This window comes from Leptonychotes weddellii, chromosome 14, assembly GCF_054177405.1.
Source record: "Leptonychotes weddellii isolate Sample4059 chromosome 14, ASM5417740v2, whole genome shotgun sequence".
Classification (NCBI taxonomy): Eukaryota; Metazoa; Chordata; class Mammalia; order Carnivora; family Phocidae; genus Leptonychotes; species Leptonychotes weddellii.
This window is the reverse complement of record NC_138382.1, coordinates 80,249,122-80,266,129: the sequence shown is the minus strand read 5'-3', so window position 1 is coordinate 80,266,129 and position 17,008 is coordinate 80,249,122. Positions and strand designations below refer to the sequence as shown.

The window sequence follows — 17,008 nt, the reverse complement described above, 5'->3', positions numbered from 1 at the left end:
GGCTCCCCGTGAGGTCCACCTCCTGAGGTCCCAACCTGGCAGATGGGTCCCTGTTCAGTCTGGGCTCCAGGCAGCCTGACCCAATGTGGTCACATGGAGAGGACAGGAGGTGAGGAGGGGTCTACCGTTGGGACCACTGGCAGGGGGCTTTGTTGAGGCCTGAACTCTTGCGGTGGAAAGGGCCTGAGTGTCCCAAGGCCCAGAGCCACGGCCAGGGGCCTCCTCCGAGCTTCCGGGCGGGTGTGGGCAGCTCAGGGCTCTTGTGGGCACCGTGCATGGGCATGCCCCCTGCGCCAGTGAGGAGGCACTTGGGCCATCGGGGCTGCTGCCCATGCTTGGTCTCCCTCCTGCCTCCCCGCAGCTCAGTGAAGACAAGGGGACAGCTGATCTTCCCCAGGATGCCCCTTGCCTCTGGGGGCCTCCAGTCCTTTGTAGAGCCCCGGGACCAGGCCCAGGGAGCAGTGGGGCCTACATGTGTTTGTGTGCGTGTGTGTAAGTGTGCAAGCACAGGGCATGGGCTGGGATGAGTGCACCGGGCCCTAGGAGCCAATCTGGGGTGTTTCACGGATGTAGTCAGACACTTGGCTGGGCCTCTGCACTCCCTGAGGGAGCCAGGTCACATGGAGGGGCCTCGGGTCCTCTTAGTCCGGATGCTCTGGCCACGCCTCCTCTGGGTTGGGGGTGAGTCTGGGGTCTTGGCCGGGCGTGGAGGTGCCAGGCGCCTGCAAGGCTGTGACCTGAGGATGTGCTCCCCGTAGATGGGAGCACCCCACTGCTCCTCCAGGACAAGGTGACCCTCGTGGAGCATCATGTAGCCGGCTTCCCGGACCTCCAGAGGAGGCTGCTGGCCCTCCTGGACTCCTGGTGCCAGCCCAGCTCTGACGTCAGAGTCGTGGCCAGGTAAGCCCCATGGGGGCCCAGGGTGGGGCAGGGGGCGGCAGGCGCTCGGGAAAGCCACGTGCGTGGCCCGCACACGCCGCGGCTCGGTCAGCCAGAGAGGGACCTGCTTCTGGAGCCCAGAGGCTGCACCTGGCAGGAACCAGACGAGACACAGTTAAGTCTCTTAAACGGACAAAAATAATTCTCCAGGTTGCGTGAACAGTTTACTACACGCTGGAAGTCACAGCGCCTGTCCGTTCACTCATCTCTTCGCCTCAAATCTCATCTGTGACACCCATGGAGCCCATGTGGGGTCACTTAAGCTGCACACACACGTGACGCGAGGGTGTGGCCCGAGGTGGGGCGTGGGGGTGGCATCTGCCGGCCACAGGGTGAAGCAGCACGTGGCTGTCTGTGGAGGCTCCTCGAGCCTCCCGTCCATCCGCAGGCACTGGGGGCCTGAGACCACCCCCCTGAGATGCAGACCCTGGGCTCTGGGGCCGACCTCCCTGGATCCACCTGCCCTGGAGCTATGAGCAAGTCGCTTGCACTTCCTGGGTTTATTTCCTCAGCCCTCACGTGGGGCTAATTTTGCCTGTCTCAAAGGGTTGTGTGATTTAACATGCTACGAAGCAGACAGAGCGCGCGGGGCGCCCAGCCCAGCACACCTAGCGTTGGCTGTCATCACCGTTACTGTGTATTTGGAGAGGGACATAGAGCAACACCTGACTGGCTCAGTCAGTAGCGTGAGGCCATTGATCTTGGGGTCTTGGGTTCGAGCCCCATGTTGGGTGTGGAGATTACTTAAAGTATTTTTAAAAACGAGAGGACAAGGGGCGCCTGGGTGGCTCAGTCGGTCGTGATCTCGGGGTCCTGAGATCCAGCCCTGCATCGGGCTCCCTGCTCAGCAGGGAGTCGGCTCTCCTTCTGTCTGCTGCTCCCCCTGCTTGTGCGCTCACTCTCTCTCTCTCTCTCTCTGACAAATAAGTAAATAAACAAATCTTTAAAAAAAATCGAGAAGACCAGGTTAGAGTGGGAGAAAATATTTGCAAAAGACGCAGTGGCTTCCTTCATAACGGCTAACACGGAAAAGTCTGGCATACCAGATGTTAGCGAGGGAGGAACCCCCGTGCCCAGCTGGGGACAGCTAACGCGGCCCGGCCACTCGAGGAAGCTGTTCGGCGCTGCTGGCCCCAGCAAAACATGGGCTAGGACTGCCTCAGCCAGTCCACCGTTGGAGCAAACCCAGGACACATGGGTGCGTGGTCTGTGAAGAGACTGGTGTGTTCACAGCAGCTTTATTCCTAGTCCCCAAGCACTGGACGGACCCAGAGGCCGGTCCACAGCCACAGCTGGACCACACACGTTACACACATAACGTGGAGGAATGTCCCAGAGCCCGCGCTGCGTGAGATGGCCCAGACCCAAGCGTCCGGACTCCATGATTCCAACGGTAGGACGTTCAAAACCTGGCACGTGGTCTCTGCTGGTCCGAAGCGTGGCCAAGGGGGCAGGGGCAGCTCGAGGGCTGCGCATCCGTGTTGAGCTGTGGGTGGCGGGTCCACCAAGTGCAAGTGCACCCACGATCCCCACTCCTCGCCGCCTGTCAGTGACACCTCGATAAACACTGGGTTCTAAAAAGTGCCTCTGGCAGACCCACTATTGTCTCTGCTTTAAAATGGAGAAGACATTTGAAGAGAATGGGAGAGAGGCAGTGACGGGAGGGGCTCTGGGTCAGGCAGCAGCCTGGGAAGCTGAGCCCGCGGCCACCAGGAGCATGTGGGGCCCAGCACAGAGCCCGAAGAGGGCCCAGGAGCCGAGGCCCAGGCTCCTTGGCGGTCAGCCAGACCCTGGGGACCCTGGGCCGTGGTGTCCGGGCTCAGCTGAGGACTGGCTGAGGCTCTGAGCCACAGTCAGGGAAGCTTTCAGAACACAGAACAGGACTCTTGTCAATAAAAATATGATGGCAAAGTGAAAAGCTCAGTAGAGGTTTGGAGGATAAATTTGAAGATGTCTTCCAAAAAGTACAAAACAGATAAACAATGAAAACCAGAGAGAAAAGATTAAAAGAAAAATTGGAGGTCCTGTCAGGAAGGCCCAACACCTGAACAATGGGAACCCCAGAAAGAAGAGCAGACAGAGCTCATTCCCGAGGTGGCTGGGTCGGGTGTAGCAGGTCTGCGGGCGGCCAGAGTGCATGAGACCCACGCTGCAGACCCAGGGCAGCACGGGGATCAGACGGGATTCTGGGAGCATCGCCTGCCCCGGGCTGAGGGACAGCTACTTCAACCCCAAAGCCTCAGCTCAGCCGAACCCTCAAGCCAGCATGAGGCAGAGCACAAACCTACTTCTGCAGGTGTGCTGTGAGCAGCCGGCAGCCGGGGGGCCGCGAGGAGGCCCGCTCACCTCCTCACTGGCTCAGGGCGAGGCTGGTCGGGTCCTCAGTCTGGAAACTAAGGAGGCGATGAAACCAGAGAAGCACTAACCCTGAAGAGAAGGGGTGTGGTCTGCACTGGCCTGGTCGTGAGAGCGTGAACACGGTGTGTCCTGACTTAGGTCGGAACGCGGCGCGCCGTCCACGGCGAGATGTCCGTACCAGACACCTAAGACTGAACAACCAAGAGGTCACGCACAAGTATGTTCCTTGGAAACACAGAGGCCAATACTGGCCGTGACAGAATTGATGTGTGAGGGTCTGGAGCGTGCTGGGACACGGTGACGTGCTGCTCTTTCCACAGGCCTCGTAGAATTACCTGAGTTTTCAACTCTGTGCGTGTGACTTTGACGAAAATAAGTCTTACGTGTATTAAGTTAAAAAGACGTGTCTCTCTCCCTGCAGACAGCACCCACAGGTGACCTCCTTGAGGCTGGAGAGGCTGAGTCCCAGAGTGCTAAGTCGGCAGGTCCTGAGCCTGCTGGAGCAGCAGGGCCTGGACCAGGTGAGCGGGGCCCCCACACCCTGGGTGCCCCGGGGTGGCCAGGATCCCCCGACCCCCTTCCTGCGTCTCCTGCCCACCACCACGGACCCTGGGCACTGAGCAGCGGACTGAGGTCTGCAAGCCCCTCTGCCCACCTGCAGTGACCCCTGGGAGTAGGGGCCGGGGCGGTGCTCCTCCCCTCCCCCTTCCCCTGCCCACTCCCCCCTCCCCTCTCCTCTCAGTTCCTGCCTTTTGTCGAATGATAGCCATTCTGATTTGCATCTCCCTGATCATTAGTGATGTCTTGGACCATTTCAGATACCTGCTGGCCATTTGGATGTCTTCTTTGGAAAATGTCTTTTCAGTTCCTCTGCCCATTTTTAAATTAGGTTATTTGGGATTCTTTTTGCTATTGAGTTATATGAGTTCCTTACATATTTTGAATATTCACCCTTTATCAGATATGTGGTTTGCAAATGTTTTCTCCCACTCCATAGGTCACCTTTTCATTTTGTTGATTGTTTCTTTGTTGTGCAGAAACTAATTTGTAGTTTGAAGGAATGCCACTTGTTGATTTTTGCTTTTGTTACCTGCTTTTAGCTTTTTGGTCCTCTCTGTTGTTTGCCCTCCCCAGCCCACCGAACTAAATTTTAAGCCTTCTTTCTTCTTAAAATATTCCCCAAGTTTCAATATATATTATTTCTATTATTGTGCAGCTCAAGGTATTTTCCAATTTCTATTATAAGTTTTTCTCTACCCATGGGTTAATTAGAAATGTATTTCTTAATTTCCAAGCTGTTTGCCATTTTTAGTTATTTTTCTGGTGTGGGCTCAATCTCATCGTGATCGGAGATCATGCCTTGTATAATGTCAGTCCTTTGGGTTGAAACGTATTATGAAGAAATCTCCCTTCTTGTCTCTGAAAGCAATCTTTTTTTTCCTTTGGCTATTTTTTAGGATAATCTCTTTGTCTTTGATGTTCTGTGGTCTCACTGTGAGGAGATTAGTTATAGATTTCTTTGTATTTATCTTCCTTGGTATGTGTTGGGCTTTTTGAATCTGGATTGCTGTCTTCAGTCGGTTCTGGAAAATTCTAAGTCATGATCTCACACATCACATCTCCTGCTTTCTTCCGCTGTTCTCTGGGCCCCTGACTGTGTGTTGATCTTCTCCCCCCGCCTCCAGTGTCCCCTTCGTTGTGTGTTCGTTGTGTGACTTCTGCTCTTTCTCGCTTCACTAAGCCTCTCCTCGTCTGTGTCCAACAAACTACAAAACACATCCATCATTTATGCTCTTTGATTGTTGTATCTTCAGCTCCAGAAGTTGTAATGCGGTCTTTTTCAGATCTGCTGTCTCACTTTGGGCGGCTTCTTGATGCTTGAACGTATTTCTGATTTTGTCTTCTCTTTCTTTGAATGTCTTGCCCACGGTTGTTTTATGGTCTGTATCCACATTTCCGCACCGTCTCTGGTCAGCATCTGTTTCTCTGTGTCACTCGGAGGCTTCATTGTCGTCATGTTTGTGTCTGGCACCCTTGAGAAATTACGCAGATTCTCTGGCCCTTGGATGAAGGTGCCTGCCTCCAGAAAAGAGGGCAATATTTGGGGCTTTTGCAAGGACAGAAGCACATCACCAAGAGGCTTTGATTCATGACTTTAAACAGCCCCTCGGGCGGCACTAGGAGCATAGATGGGAAAAGCAAGAAGGTATGTGGACGCCTGCAGGCCGGTGTCGGGGCAGGTCAGGGTCAGCGAGGAGCAAGGAGCTGCTGGCTGTGCTGGTGGTTGGCTGGGGCTCCACCTGAAGCCCCTGAGCCTGGCCGAAGAGGACCGGCCGACTGGTGGGACCCCTGAGGCCCCGGGGAAGCGGCTATAGGAAGGAGCCTCCACCAGCTGCAGAGTAAAACCAAGAGTGGAGTGTTAGGGGCAGAAGCTCCAAGGAGGGTCCCAGCAGCAAAGACCTCTGGGGTGCCAGGGTCTGAGGGACAGGGGCGTGTAAGGTGGGTCACCTGCCCCTGCATTTGGAGAACTAGAGCACTGGGTTGACACTAAGGAGTGGCCCCCCCATGGGGACCCGCATCGTTGGCACAGGGCCTCTGAGGTCACCTGCACGCCGTCGTCCGTGGGTGCTGGGTGGGGAGCCCTGCTGGCATCCCCCGGTGGGAACGTGGGGCGGGCACACAGTTCAGCTGCCTGCAGGTGAGGCTCCCGGGGGCTCTCAGCACAGAATCATGCGCCGAGTCCATGGCGGCCGCTGTGAGGCTCTCCCCACCCAGGACTCCGGACCGTGAGGGGCAGGCTGTGTGGAGGTCTGAGGATGCGGGCTCTGGGTGGGGCCGTCTTTCCTTCCAGCAGCGCTGCCGGGCCGTTTGTTGACCCCCAGGTCATGGCCGTGGTGGGCCCAGGGCTTGGGGCCAGAAGAGTCTTTGGGGGGTGTTGGGCCAGCCTTAGCCCAGCACCCCCAGTTCAGGGTGTGTCCCCCGTGAGGGTCCACCCCACCCCACAGGTCTCGGCTGAGTGTGAGGCAGGAGCAGATCTGGTGTCCAGACACCCCTTGAACAATGGGGTCGTCCCCCAGACAGCATGTGGAGTCTGACGGGCTGTGGGACAGGAGGGGAGGGGCAGGTGTTTTCTAGGGGTGCCTAGCTCATCGGCCCCGTTTGGGAGTGGGGAGGATAGCCACCCAGCTGGGTCTCCGGTTCTGCATGGCCATGTGCGGCCAGGCCCCACCTGCAGCCTCCCCAGCTGGCTCCAGGGGTGTGTCTTGGCCAGGAGGCCTCAGGGTCACAGCACTGTCCCTTTGCCCGTCTGCAGTCCTCGCTGTGCATCCACCATCCCCGCTGTGGGCCTCCACGGACTGACATTAGGCCCAGAAGGAGGGCCGGGGAGCTCTGCTTGCCTGTCCACCCTGAGCTCCCCACAAGCCCCCCCAGGCCTGGGTCCCAGGTGGAGCCCCCCAAGGCCTCGTAGCACAGATGAGTCTGCAGGACACTGGGTTGTGTGGCATTTCCAGATGTTCAGTGTGTGTCAGGAGGTCGGGCCTGCTCTACCCGGGCCTTTTCCTTTAAGGATTTGCGCTCGGGTCTGACCAGGGCTGAGCTCCACCTGTGGGGGTGAGGCTTTTGGACAAAGTATCCCACTGGCAAAGTGATGCTTCAAAGTGTAGAAACGGCCAAGAAGCAGGTTTCTGTCTGCAGCTCTGCGTGGGAACGGTGCTCCAAGAACACGCTGGCCACTCTGAGCTCCTTCTTCCCCGCGTGGCTCGCCGGGTCGTCCCTCCCTTCCTCAGGCTTTGTCCCCCTCGCCTGCAGAGTTGTCCCAGATTCCTGAGCGGCCTCCTGGGGTCCGGAGCCCTCAGGTCCCGGGCAGGAAGGAGGAGGGAGAGTCTCTGGCCAACCTCTGGGCAGCACTGACCTCCGCTGTGGGTGGACAGCGGCCCTGCAACGAGCGCGTGTGGAGAGCGCAGGGTCCTGGCCAGGTCCTTAGAAGACCGGACCCCTCACTGTCCCAGCCGCACCGCCAGGCTTCAAGGACAGCTGGCCCCGGGAGGGAGGGGCAGCAACCAGATGGCTGGACGGGTGGACGGGTGGGCGGGTGGGTGCCCTTCCCGGGAGCGAGGCCGACGAGTAAGCATCAGTCTGTCAACATGTGAGCAAGATGGCCTCTTCCTGAAGGATTCGCATTCCAGTGGGAGACGGACAGGAAGCAAACGCACCGTCCGGAGGGTCCCGCCCTGGAGAATGTGGAATGGAGCCCGGGGAGACGGGGCTGGTGTCCCTTGTCCCGGTGCAGAGGGAGGGCTCCGGCAGACCCAAGAGAGGCTCGAGGCTGGGGAGAGAGTGGGGTGAAGCCCCTGCCCCCCCCGGGCGCTGCTGTCTTTCAGCCGCGCTGTGTCCCTGCGCTGTCACTCAGCAGCGCCTGGCCGCCCTGCACCGTCTGTGCTGTAAGTGGTTCGTGGTGTGGAGGTGCGTGTGCCCTTAGGGCCCCGAGCCCGGGCCGTGGCGGGAGGGGTGCTCCGGATGAGGCTGTCTCTCCAGCTTCTAGAGCTGTCGCTAGAAAAGGTCCCTTGGTGCTCGCTCTTGCAGAGAAGCCTGTCTCGGGAGAACCGGACTGGCCACATGCAGGTGAGTCTGCAGGGCCCTGCATGCTGTGGTGTTCCCTGGGGACCTGGCTGAGGACCTAGGGGGACGAGTGGCCCTGGGAGAGTGCGTGCACACATATGGACTGGGCACGTGGTGCGTAGCTCACAGGTGCGTGCCGTGGCCCAGACAGCTTTCACGTTGGCCCACGAGCTGGGTCGGTTCCCCTGGTGTCCCTGGCAGGTTGGGGAGCAGATGGTGCAGAGAAAGGGCTTCTCCCGGCATAAATGCCACACCTTGACGAGGAACCAGCCACAGAGCCTCAGGTCTGCCACCCCGCTCAGAAGGTACAAGAGGCAGATGCTGAGGGTAGGCTTTGTGTGAGGGCCCCACCCGGGTGAGGCAGGGCCAGAGCGGCTGGGGGGCCTGGACCCTCCTTCAGCCCTTAGTGTACAGAGCCCCCAGGCGATGGAGGAGGGGCGTGTGCTGGAGGTTCCACAGTGTTCACCAAGGGAATATTCTAGACCATCTCTGAGCACGGTCCTCGCCCATGGCTCTGTGCCCCCTGAGGCCAGGTGGGGGGTGAGCCCAGGCCCCTAGAAGGAGGCAGCTGCCCCTTGGGGTGATGCAGGGGCACAGAGGGGGTTGAACTGCAAGGCCACTCCTGGGCCTGGGGGCTGCAGAGCCCATCAGGACGGCAGCCTGGACAGGACCATCTAGTAGCTTCTGTCCCTCAGGCCTGAGCTGGAGGTGTGGCTCATCATGGGCACAGAGCTGTCCCCAGCCCTGGGTGAAGCAGCCTGGGAAGAAGGTGGGGGTGTGTGGGGTCCCAGGTGCAACGGGCATGGAGCTGTGGGCCAGTTCGTGGAGTGGGGGGCCCTTCCCTCCCTGATGAATAGTCTGGCTTCTGGTGTCTTGAGTGGCATCCAGCGGGGGGCAGCGCCGAGCCACCCCTGGAGTGATGGGTGTGTGGGGTGGGTGGTGAGTCACCGGAGAGGAACGTGGACCCCCAGGGAAGGCCCGGAAGGCTGGTCCCCCCTGGGTGCCAAGGCCGAGGCAGCCGGAAGGGCAGCGGACATCCTGAAGAATGTGGAGGGGCTTCCACATATTGTCGTCCACGTGGGAACCCGCGGCCTGCGGGAAGCGGATGGCCTGAGGCTACTGGGGGGACAGAGTCGTCTGGGAGGGGGCCCTGCCTGTCAGCCAGCAGGGGCTCCTCAGAGCACACAGAGGCCTCGGGGGCCAGAGATCAGGAGGGCAAGAGGCTCAGACTCCCAGCCCACCCGAGTTACAGCAGGCTACGACCTCATGGACTCAAGGACTCAGCCAGGACCGAAACCCTCCTGTGGGACCCTGGTGGTGCAGGTGGCTGGGCCTTGCTGTGGGTGTCCTGAGGCCGAGCTGACGGGCGGGACACCTGTGGGCCCCGTGGGTCCCCCCACTCCTGTGCTGGGCCCTGGTGTGGGAGACAGCCTCGTGAGGCCCCCCACATTCATTGCCACTCCGAGGGCTGCTCGCCTGTGTCCACTCTCTGGACTGTGGGTTCAAGAGTGTCCCATGGCCCCACCTTCCCCTGAGAATGTTGGCCGGCCGCGAAGGCAGGGGCGAGGAGACCTGAGGGGCAGCCCGAGGGTCAGGAGCAGGCCCCAGCACACAAGGGTGGCGAAGGAGCAGGGTCAGGCAATGTTCTAGAAGGACAGGGCTGGTCTCGGGTCTGGGGGGCAGGGCCGCTGGGCTGGGCTGTGGACACAGGACAGCGGCCCTCCAACCGGACCATGTGGGGGGCCCTCGCTCGACAGCGCAGTCGGCACAGAGCCTCAGTCGTGGGAGCATCTGTGGCCTTCCTTCAGGGAACAGCCTCCCGTTCTGGGGCTTGCGAGGTCTGGGGCGAGTTGCGGGCCCGGGGGACTGTCCGCACCCCCTCGGGGCAGAGCCGGGCCGCACAGCCCATCCCGTGTGCCCCGCAGGGCCTGTGGGCCAGCGCGAGTGGCTGCAGGCGGGGCTGCGGCAGCTGCTGGCCTCTCGCGACAACGAGGCGCCCTGGACCTCTCGCTGCCCAAGGAGCGGCTGCCAGCCACGCACAGCTCCGCCAGCTCAAACTCCAGGAGTGGCGGCGCCCAGGCTCGGGAGGCTGGCGAGGGGGACAGGCGCTCGGGCCCCCGTCCCTTGGCAAGCGGCCCCATGAGTCGCGTATGTCAGCAGTTCGGGCAAGGGGGAGCGAGCAGCAAGGCCCCTGCAGCCGCCAGCCCACCAAGCGCCCTCAGAGCTCCCCTGCCTCTCGGAGGTCTGCGCGGGGCCCGGCCAGGCCGGAAAGTGCTGGGCTGGGGGAGGGCACCAGGGACCCAGGGTGTGGGGGTGCCACAGCTCCATCCTAGGACGGCTGAGGTGCCTTTCCAAGACCGGAGGGATGATTACTACCAGCTGCCCATCGCCGGGGAGGACATCCTCTTCCCGGCCTCCTGGCACCTGGCCCGAGGAGGAGCTCCTGCAGGTGGGTGGCTGGCTCCAGGGGCTCTGTCCACACCAGGACCCAGCGGGCTTGGCTCTCCATCCCACCGTGCCCCAGATACCCCCGCGGAGCAGGGCAACTATACCAGCCCATTTTGAAGACTCCAGGCCTAAAGTGCAAGCATCGGGCACCTGCCCACAGACATTTGGCACCGGCCCCCGCCTGCGGCAACACCACACTTGTGCTGTGGCTGGGCTCCGGGCCCGAGGAGGCCAGAAGGAGTCCCTTGAGCCCTTCTGTGTGGAACGAGGGGCAGGCAGGGGGCAGGCAGGGGCCAGGCGCAGCCCCGGCCCCGTAGGAGCCCACAGGACCAGTCAGGCCCCCCAACAGAAACTGCCTGCCCTCGGCTTCACCCTCTGGGGGGTCAGGCAGGCCATGCCCTCGGCCACAGGCCTGCAGCCCCTGGATGGGCCTCCCCTGCTCATCCCAGCTCTCTACAGCCTGGCCAGGTGGTCGGTGTGGACCTGGAGTGGCGACCCTCATTTGGCACAGGGGGCCGGCCCCGGGCATCCATCATGCAGCTGGCAGCGGAGGGCCGTGTGTTCCTGCTGGACCTGCCTGTGCTCTCACGGCCACCAGGAGGGCAGGTGTCCCAGCTGCTCTCGGACCCCTCCGTCACTAAGTTGGGTGAGCACAGCCCCTGCCCACCCGGGGGAGGGTGCTGGGGCGAGGCCAGGGCCCCTGCCTCAGGTGCCTGTCACGCTGATGGCCCTCCCTGCAGGTTATGGGATGGCGGGACCGTCGGAGCCTGGGGGCTTCCTGCCCCACCCTGGCTCACGTGGAGAAGCAGCTGCGGGGCGGTCTAGACCAGCTGCAGGTGCACAGGCAGGTCAGCTCGAGGGGACGGGGACGGGGCCGGGGCCGCTCCCTTGTCTGCTGAGCCGCCTGCACAGTGATGCCCCCTGCCAGCCGGGGGCCTTCACCACAGGCTGGCTGGTGTCTATGGGTCAGGATGTGCTCATGGCCTTGGAGCACCTTTGGGTTACTCAGGTCACCAGGGCCCCCCAGGGAGGGGGTGTCACCACGTGTCCCCACACTTTCCCCAGAACCAGCCCTGCTTTGGGCCCCTCTGAGTTCTCAGCCACACCTTTGGGGGCTGAGAGGTTAGCCCCAGAGCTGACCCCCGTGGGCAGGCCACCATGGCCCTGAGTCCCCCTGCACCTGCCTGCCTAGACCATCTGTGCCCTTCCTTCTGTGCGCAGGTGCCTTCCCCAGGGCAGGCCCCTCACCCCCGAGGGGCTCTGTCTTGGCAGATGCGGGTGTTGGACAAGCCAGCTCTAGGCAGGGGTGAGGCCAGGGGCTGCGGGGCCTCAGCCTCCCGGTGCAGCAGGTGCTGGGCAAGGCCCTGGACAAGGCACAGCAGCTCTCTAACTGGGACCGGCGGCCACTGAGCGGGGGCAGCCGGTTTATGCAGGTTTGCACCCCCTCGCCCCCGTGCCCCCCACCCTGGAGGCTGAGGCTGACCCATGCCCCCCCAGCTGCCGACACCTACCGCCTGCTGGAGGTGCACCAGGCTCTGTGCAGAGAGCCTCCAGCTTCTACCCGTCTGAGGACCTGGCCAGGAGCCTGAGGCCAGGGTGCAGTGAGAGACCAGGGGCCCAGGAGCCGCCCAGCCTGCAGGAGGCCTCAGTCTTGGCTTGGCAGGTGAGCGAAGCCCCTCAGGGTCCCTGCACCTGACTTCCCAGGGAGGAGGATCACTGTCCTTAAAACGAGGACCTTACAGGGGAGGAGGCCTGGGCTGGGGGAGGCCAGCAGCTTCCAAGAGGGCCCGGGTCCCTCCCCCTGGAGAGAAGGAAGCAGGGCCACAGGTTAGAGTCCTGAGGAGGAGAAGTCCCCAGCCCTCTCCTGCCAGCAGGCCTGACGTGCTCCCACCGAGGTCCAGGGCAGTGCCTGGCATGAACCATGAGCCTGAGCCCACCCCCACCCCCACGCCAAGGAGACATGTGGAGGCCCTGCTGGGGCCCAGTGTGAGCCGTGGGGTATCATCTTGTTGGTCTGTTTTTCTGTTGTTTTCTACACTGACCACATACTGCTCCTGATTCTCTTTAAAGTTCGGCCCTCAGGGCTCTCAATCCCCATCAAGACCAGGGTGGGGGCGAGGGGGCCGCGGGCTGCTGAGCCAAGCCGGGTTGCAGGTACCTGTGGTGGAGAAGGAGGACGCCCCCCGAGGTCCCGGCCAGGGCCTTCCGCGTGCTGTGCAACCACAGGCGGCAGGGGCTGGGCGCCGGCGAGGACACCGCAGGGCCGTTGAGGAGAGCGTGGTGGGGCTTTGTGCCCACCCTCCCGGGGCTCGGGGCCCTTCTGTCTCCCTGGGTCCAAGGACAGAGATGTTTATGGCTGCCCTGCCCGGGGGTCTGTGGGCGGGAACCCTCTCGGCTCCTTTGGGGGTGGGCCTGCCCCCACCCTCACCCCCTTGTCCTGTGGAGACACTGCATGGAAGGAGGCCCCGCTCACGCCCGCGGCAGGGCCCTGCCTGTGGGGACACCAGCCGCCGGGGGCCACGGAGAGAATCTGAGGGGGGGGGTCTCAGAATGCAGGGGTTTGAACGTGGATGGAAAGCTCCTCCACAGGCATGTGCAGGCGGAACCACACACAGCTCACCCATCCAGGCGCACCATTCACGGGCTTCTCGTGCGCTCCCACGTCCGTCGTGTGACGTTTCCATCGCTGTTGTCCCCCCGCCCGGCCCCCGGCCGTTGTGGGGGCTCTGTTCTGGATGGCTGGCCTCCTTCACTCAGCGCCGTTTTCTGGGTTCACGGTCGTTGGAGTCTGTGTTCGTGCTCCACTCCTTTTTAAGACCCGATAGCGTTCTGTTTGCAGGTGGACCAGAGCAGTGTCCCCCCGCCCCCCACCGCGAAGGACGGTCACCTGGGCGGCTTCCAGGGACACTGCTGTGAGTGGGACAGACTGGCTGCCATGTCATTTTTGTTAATATGTGGTTTCTTTTATGAATTTGCAGACATTCTTCTGAGAAAGGGTCCCCTGGCTCACCAGATGGCTGGCCTCGGCCCGAGACTGCGGGGCAGTGGGGTTTGTCTGGCCCAGGCTCCCCGACCCTCCAGCACACGTGGGTGGTATTCTTCGTGCCACTCCCCACTACGGAGGAAGCTGAAGCCAGAAGAATCACGGGGACCTGCCCTGTGCTGTCCCCCCACCCCGCCCCCATCTCCCCGGGTGCTGAGGCTGCAGGAGGGAGGGCCGGAGCTGGGAGGGAAGGGCCTCCTGTGCCGGCCCCTGGCATCCATGACAGGATGTTGGCTCTCTCCCCCATCTCTGGCCCCTCGCGGGCCGCCTCTCCCGGAGGCCGGGTCTTGGCGTCCGGGGAGGAGGTGGTTGTGCCAAGGTTGGCCCTGGCCACTGTCCCTGTACAAAACACCTGCTTCCCAACCAAGGCTGTTTTTAGCCTGTGGGGGGCTGAGACCAAGGTGGCCAGCCTGGCTTCTCGGGGACTCCAGACCAGGCCTCTTGGGTCAGGGGATTCAGGAGCCAGGGAGGAGGTGCCTTCCCACTGGGGAGTGCATGGGGTCCCCAGCAAACGAGAGGCAGGGTTTGGCTCCCCTGCTCCTTACCCCCCCTATGTTGCACCTGTGACTTGTTACATTGCAGGGCAAATGGGATTTAAAGATGTAATTTACTAATCAAGTGACCTTAAAATACAGAGATTATTTTAAGTGACTCTCGGGTGGGCCCAGTGTCACCACATGAGCCTGTCGAGCAGAAACAGAACGCAGGAGCAGATCCAGAGCACAGGAAGGAGCGGTGTGTGGGTGCTGCCTGAGACCCCACGTCGAGCAGGGGGCTGGATCCTGCCAGCACCTCGTGAGCCTGGCCGTCCCCAGAGCGAAGCTGCCCGCACCCAGATTTTGGCATGAGCCCTGAGCAGGGAGCCCATGGAGCCAGCGGGACCAGCCCACCGCAGAGCTGTGTTTAGGCTCGTAGCCGATGGCTGCAGACGCAGAAGGCTCGGGGGGGTTGGGGGCATCCCGAGAGAAGCCTGCCCGGCCTTGGAGGGCTGCGAGTGGAAGGCCTTGAAGGTATGAGACAGAAGCAGGGTCTGGAAAGTGAAGCCGAACCACACGGGACTAAAAACACACGAACCTCACAGTTCCTGGGGGCTCAGGAAGCGGCATTTGTGGGTGCTTATTCTCCGTGCTGCACACCGGTGGAGGGGTGAGCCAGACCGGACCCTCCCTCTGGTTTCATGGACCCATGTCATGGACCGATGTCAGCCATAGTTTCCAAAGTCCCTTTAACTTGGTTCTAGTAGGCCTTTTGATCCAAGCTTTTAAGGAATTCTGTATTTTTGGTACATGTCTCCAGAGTGGGAGGCTTCACACCGCTTCACTCGTTTGCTGGTGTAGACACTCTGGATGGTGGAGCAGGCGTGTCCTCTCGGGGCAGGGTCCTCGGGCACCTTCCAGAGAGAGCACGTCCAGCAGTGGGAGCTCCTGCAACCCTTTGGCTGTTTGGTGTCCTCCTCTACGGACCTTTCCAAATCGTGTGTTTCCCCATCGAGACTCCTGAGTCAATGAATTGTGTGTTTTGTACAAAAGCAGGTCGGTTATGTGTCTAACTTGATTTTGCCTCAGGTCGTGATCTCAGGGTTGGAAGGTCCAGCCCCATGTCTGGCTTGGCACCGAGCGTGGAACCTGCTTAGGATTCTCTCTCCCTCTGCCCTGCCCCCGCCACGTGCGCACAGCTCTGCCTCCAAAAAAAAGCAGGTTTTACAGAAGAAGGTTCCGCCTTCTATAGCTTTCATCTCGTGCATGTTAATACACTGACAGACATGTTCTTGAAAAGAAAGGACGCTCTGCTGCTGAGGGCCAGGGACGCAAGGGGTGTGTTCCCCGCAGGGAGGCGGGTGCTCAGAGAGCACAGTGGCGTTGTGTCCATCGCTTGCCGGGCAGTCTGCCCGGGACGAAGGAGGCCTCCTCACTCTGTGATAGAGGCACATCCCGGGGCCTCAAGTAGGAGAGGACCGGGGTCGGCTGGGGGAGAGGCCTCGTCAGGCGAGGAGGGAATTCTCAGTGTGGTGGGACGGTGCAAGATGCTAGAACCAAGTGTTTGATTTCAAAAGCGTGGCCTGGAGGAGGCTGGCTGTGGCTACGCAGAGGGCAGAGTATGAGTTTACAAAAGCTAGCGAGGGCCTTGCCGGTCTCCACCAAGCCCGAGCCCTCAGTCCCTCGGCAGCAGCCAGAATTCGCGGAGAAAGTCCGTGCCCGTAGCCATCCCACGGCTCAGGGTCTGCCCCCGACGGGCTGCCCAGCAGACTTCAGATGCGCCTAGCCAGTTCCTCACTTACACCTCCGATGGGTGAGGCCTCCCGGGCGACCCTAGCTGAAAACGCTGGGGCCAGAGTGCTTCCCAAGGACGGTCTTCAGGATGAGCTCTCTGAATGGGGTCTGGGACCTCTAATCCGATGAGATAGAAAAGCACTGTCTCATGTGGGAGAGGGGTCACCAGTAGTCTGTGGCCTGCCCTGGGATGCCCGTGGTCGAGAACCTGTAGGAGGAGAGATTCTGGGTGAACGTGCGTCTGCTACCTCCGGACATTTTGGTCTGAGTAACAAGGATGTGGGGTCAGCTGGCTGCTTTCACGGTGCTGGGCAAAGTGGCGAAGGAAGGAATGGGTGTGGGCGCCACATTTCCCGCTCACGGTCACATAAGGGACTGGAGAGCTTCTGTATCTGCCCCAAGAGCAGCCACAGAGCGAGACCCAGGCTCTCCTGCCGTGGGTGTCTGAAAGACAGCCAGGTCACGTTCGCCACTGGTGCCGAGCTGTCCGTCTCGCTGGGCCTGCCGGTGTGAAATCATACGCCATGTATTTTAACCAGAGTCGAGCATCTTCTCCGGTGTTCACTAGCTGCCAGTGCTTTCAGTTCTGTGCCTCGCTCTGTGAGGAAGCTCCTGAGCAAGCCGGACGCGGTCCTTAGCCAGGCCTGCCTGCGAGGCCAGCCCCTGGCTGCTGACGGGGGCTCACGCGCCTGAACCGTGCGCGCAGGGTTTCTGTCTGGGAGTCGGCAGTCCCGGTGCGTTCCAGGGGGTGCCTGTGTGCCCAGCCCCAGTGTGGACCCCCGGTGCCCGGTGTCCGCAGCTTTCCCGGAGGCATGGCGCTCCCTGCCGCGTGAGCTTGCAAAGGGAGGAGCAGGACAGCAGCACAGCTCCCATGGGGGCCCCTCGTGCCCCCGCCTCTTGTCCACATGCCTTTTCCACGCACTGATTTTGTTCCGTATCCTTTCCCCGTGATGAGCCTTTGCCGTGAGCATGACTCCATGCGGAGTCCTTCTGGGGAGTCAGTGAAACTGGGGGTGGTTTGGGGACCCTCAACACACGTCTCCCCTCTCTTAGTGCCTCTGGCTTTATTCTTCATCTTGGCATCCAGAGGGGCGAGGCTTCGGCCAGTCCTGTAGAAGCAGCCGGTCAGTGGGGCTTCGCTCGGAGCTGCGCTGACCGTGAATCGGGTGGGAGGAGGCGGCCTGTGTATACTATCCAGTCTTCTGCCCGTGACTGTTTGTCTGCCTCTTCTCCTGTGTGCTTCAGGCCCCTGTGCCTCGTTGGTCAGAGCTCACCCAGGAACTTGGCCTAAGAGTTGGCCTCACACCCAGAAACCTGACGGAAGTGTCCT

The 17,008-nt window shown here is 61.3% G+C and overlaps 1 protein-coding gene across 1 annotated transcript in view; it reads left to right on the top strand.

The window, feature by feature from the left end:
- The window catches only part of EXD3 (exonuclease 3'-5' domain containing 3), a 52,154-nt gene that overhangs the window by 12,158 nt on the left and 22,988 nt on the right, over positions 1-17,008 (top strand). Inside the window, 14 exon segments of the mRNA XM_081802674.1 lie at positions 759-900; positions 3,719-3,816; positions 7,680-7,761; positions 7,887-7,920; positions 8,119-8,255; positions 10,078-10,366; positions 10,825-11,011; positions 11,106-11,124; positions 11,126-11,213; positions 11,638-11,680; positions 11,683-11,772; positions 11,775-11,798; positions 11,863-11,913; positions 11,916-12,028. Coding sequence (XP_081658800.1) covers positions 759-900; positions 3,719-3,816; positions 7,680-7,761; positions 7,887-7,920; positions 8,119-8,255; positions 10,078-10,366; positions 10,825-11,011; positions 11,106-11,124; positions 11,126-11,213; positions 11,638-11,680; positions 11,683-11,772; positions 11,775-11,798; positions 11,863-11,913; positions 11,916-12,028 — 1,397 coding nt within the window.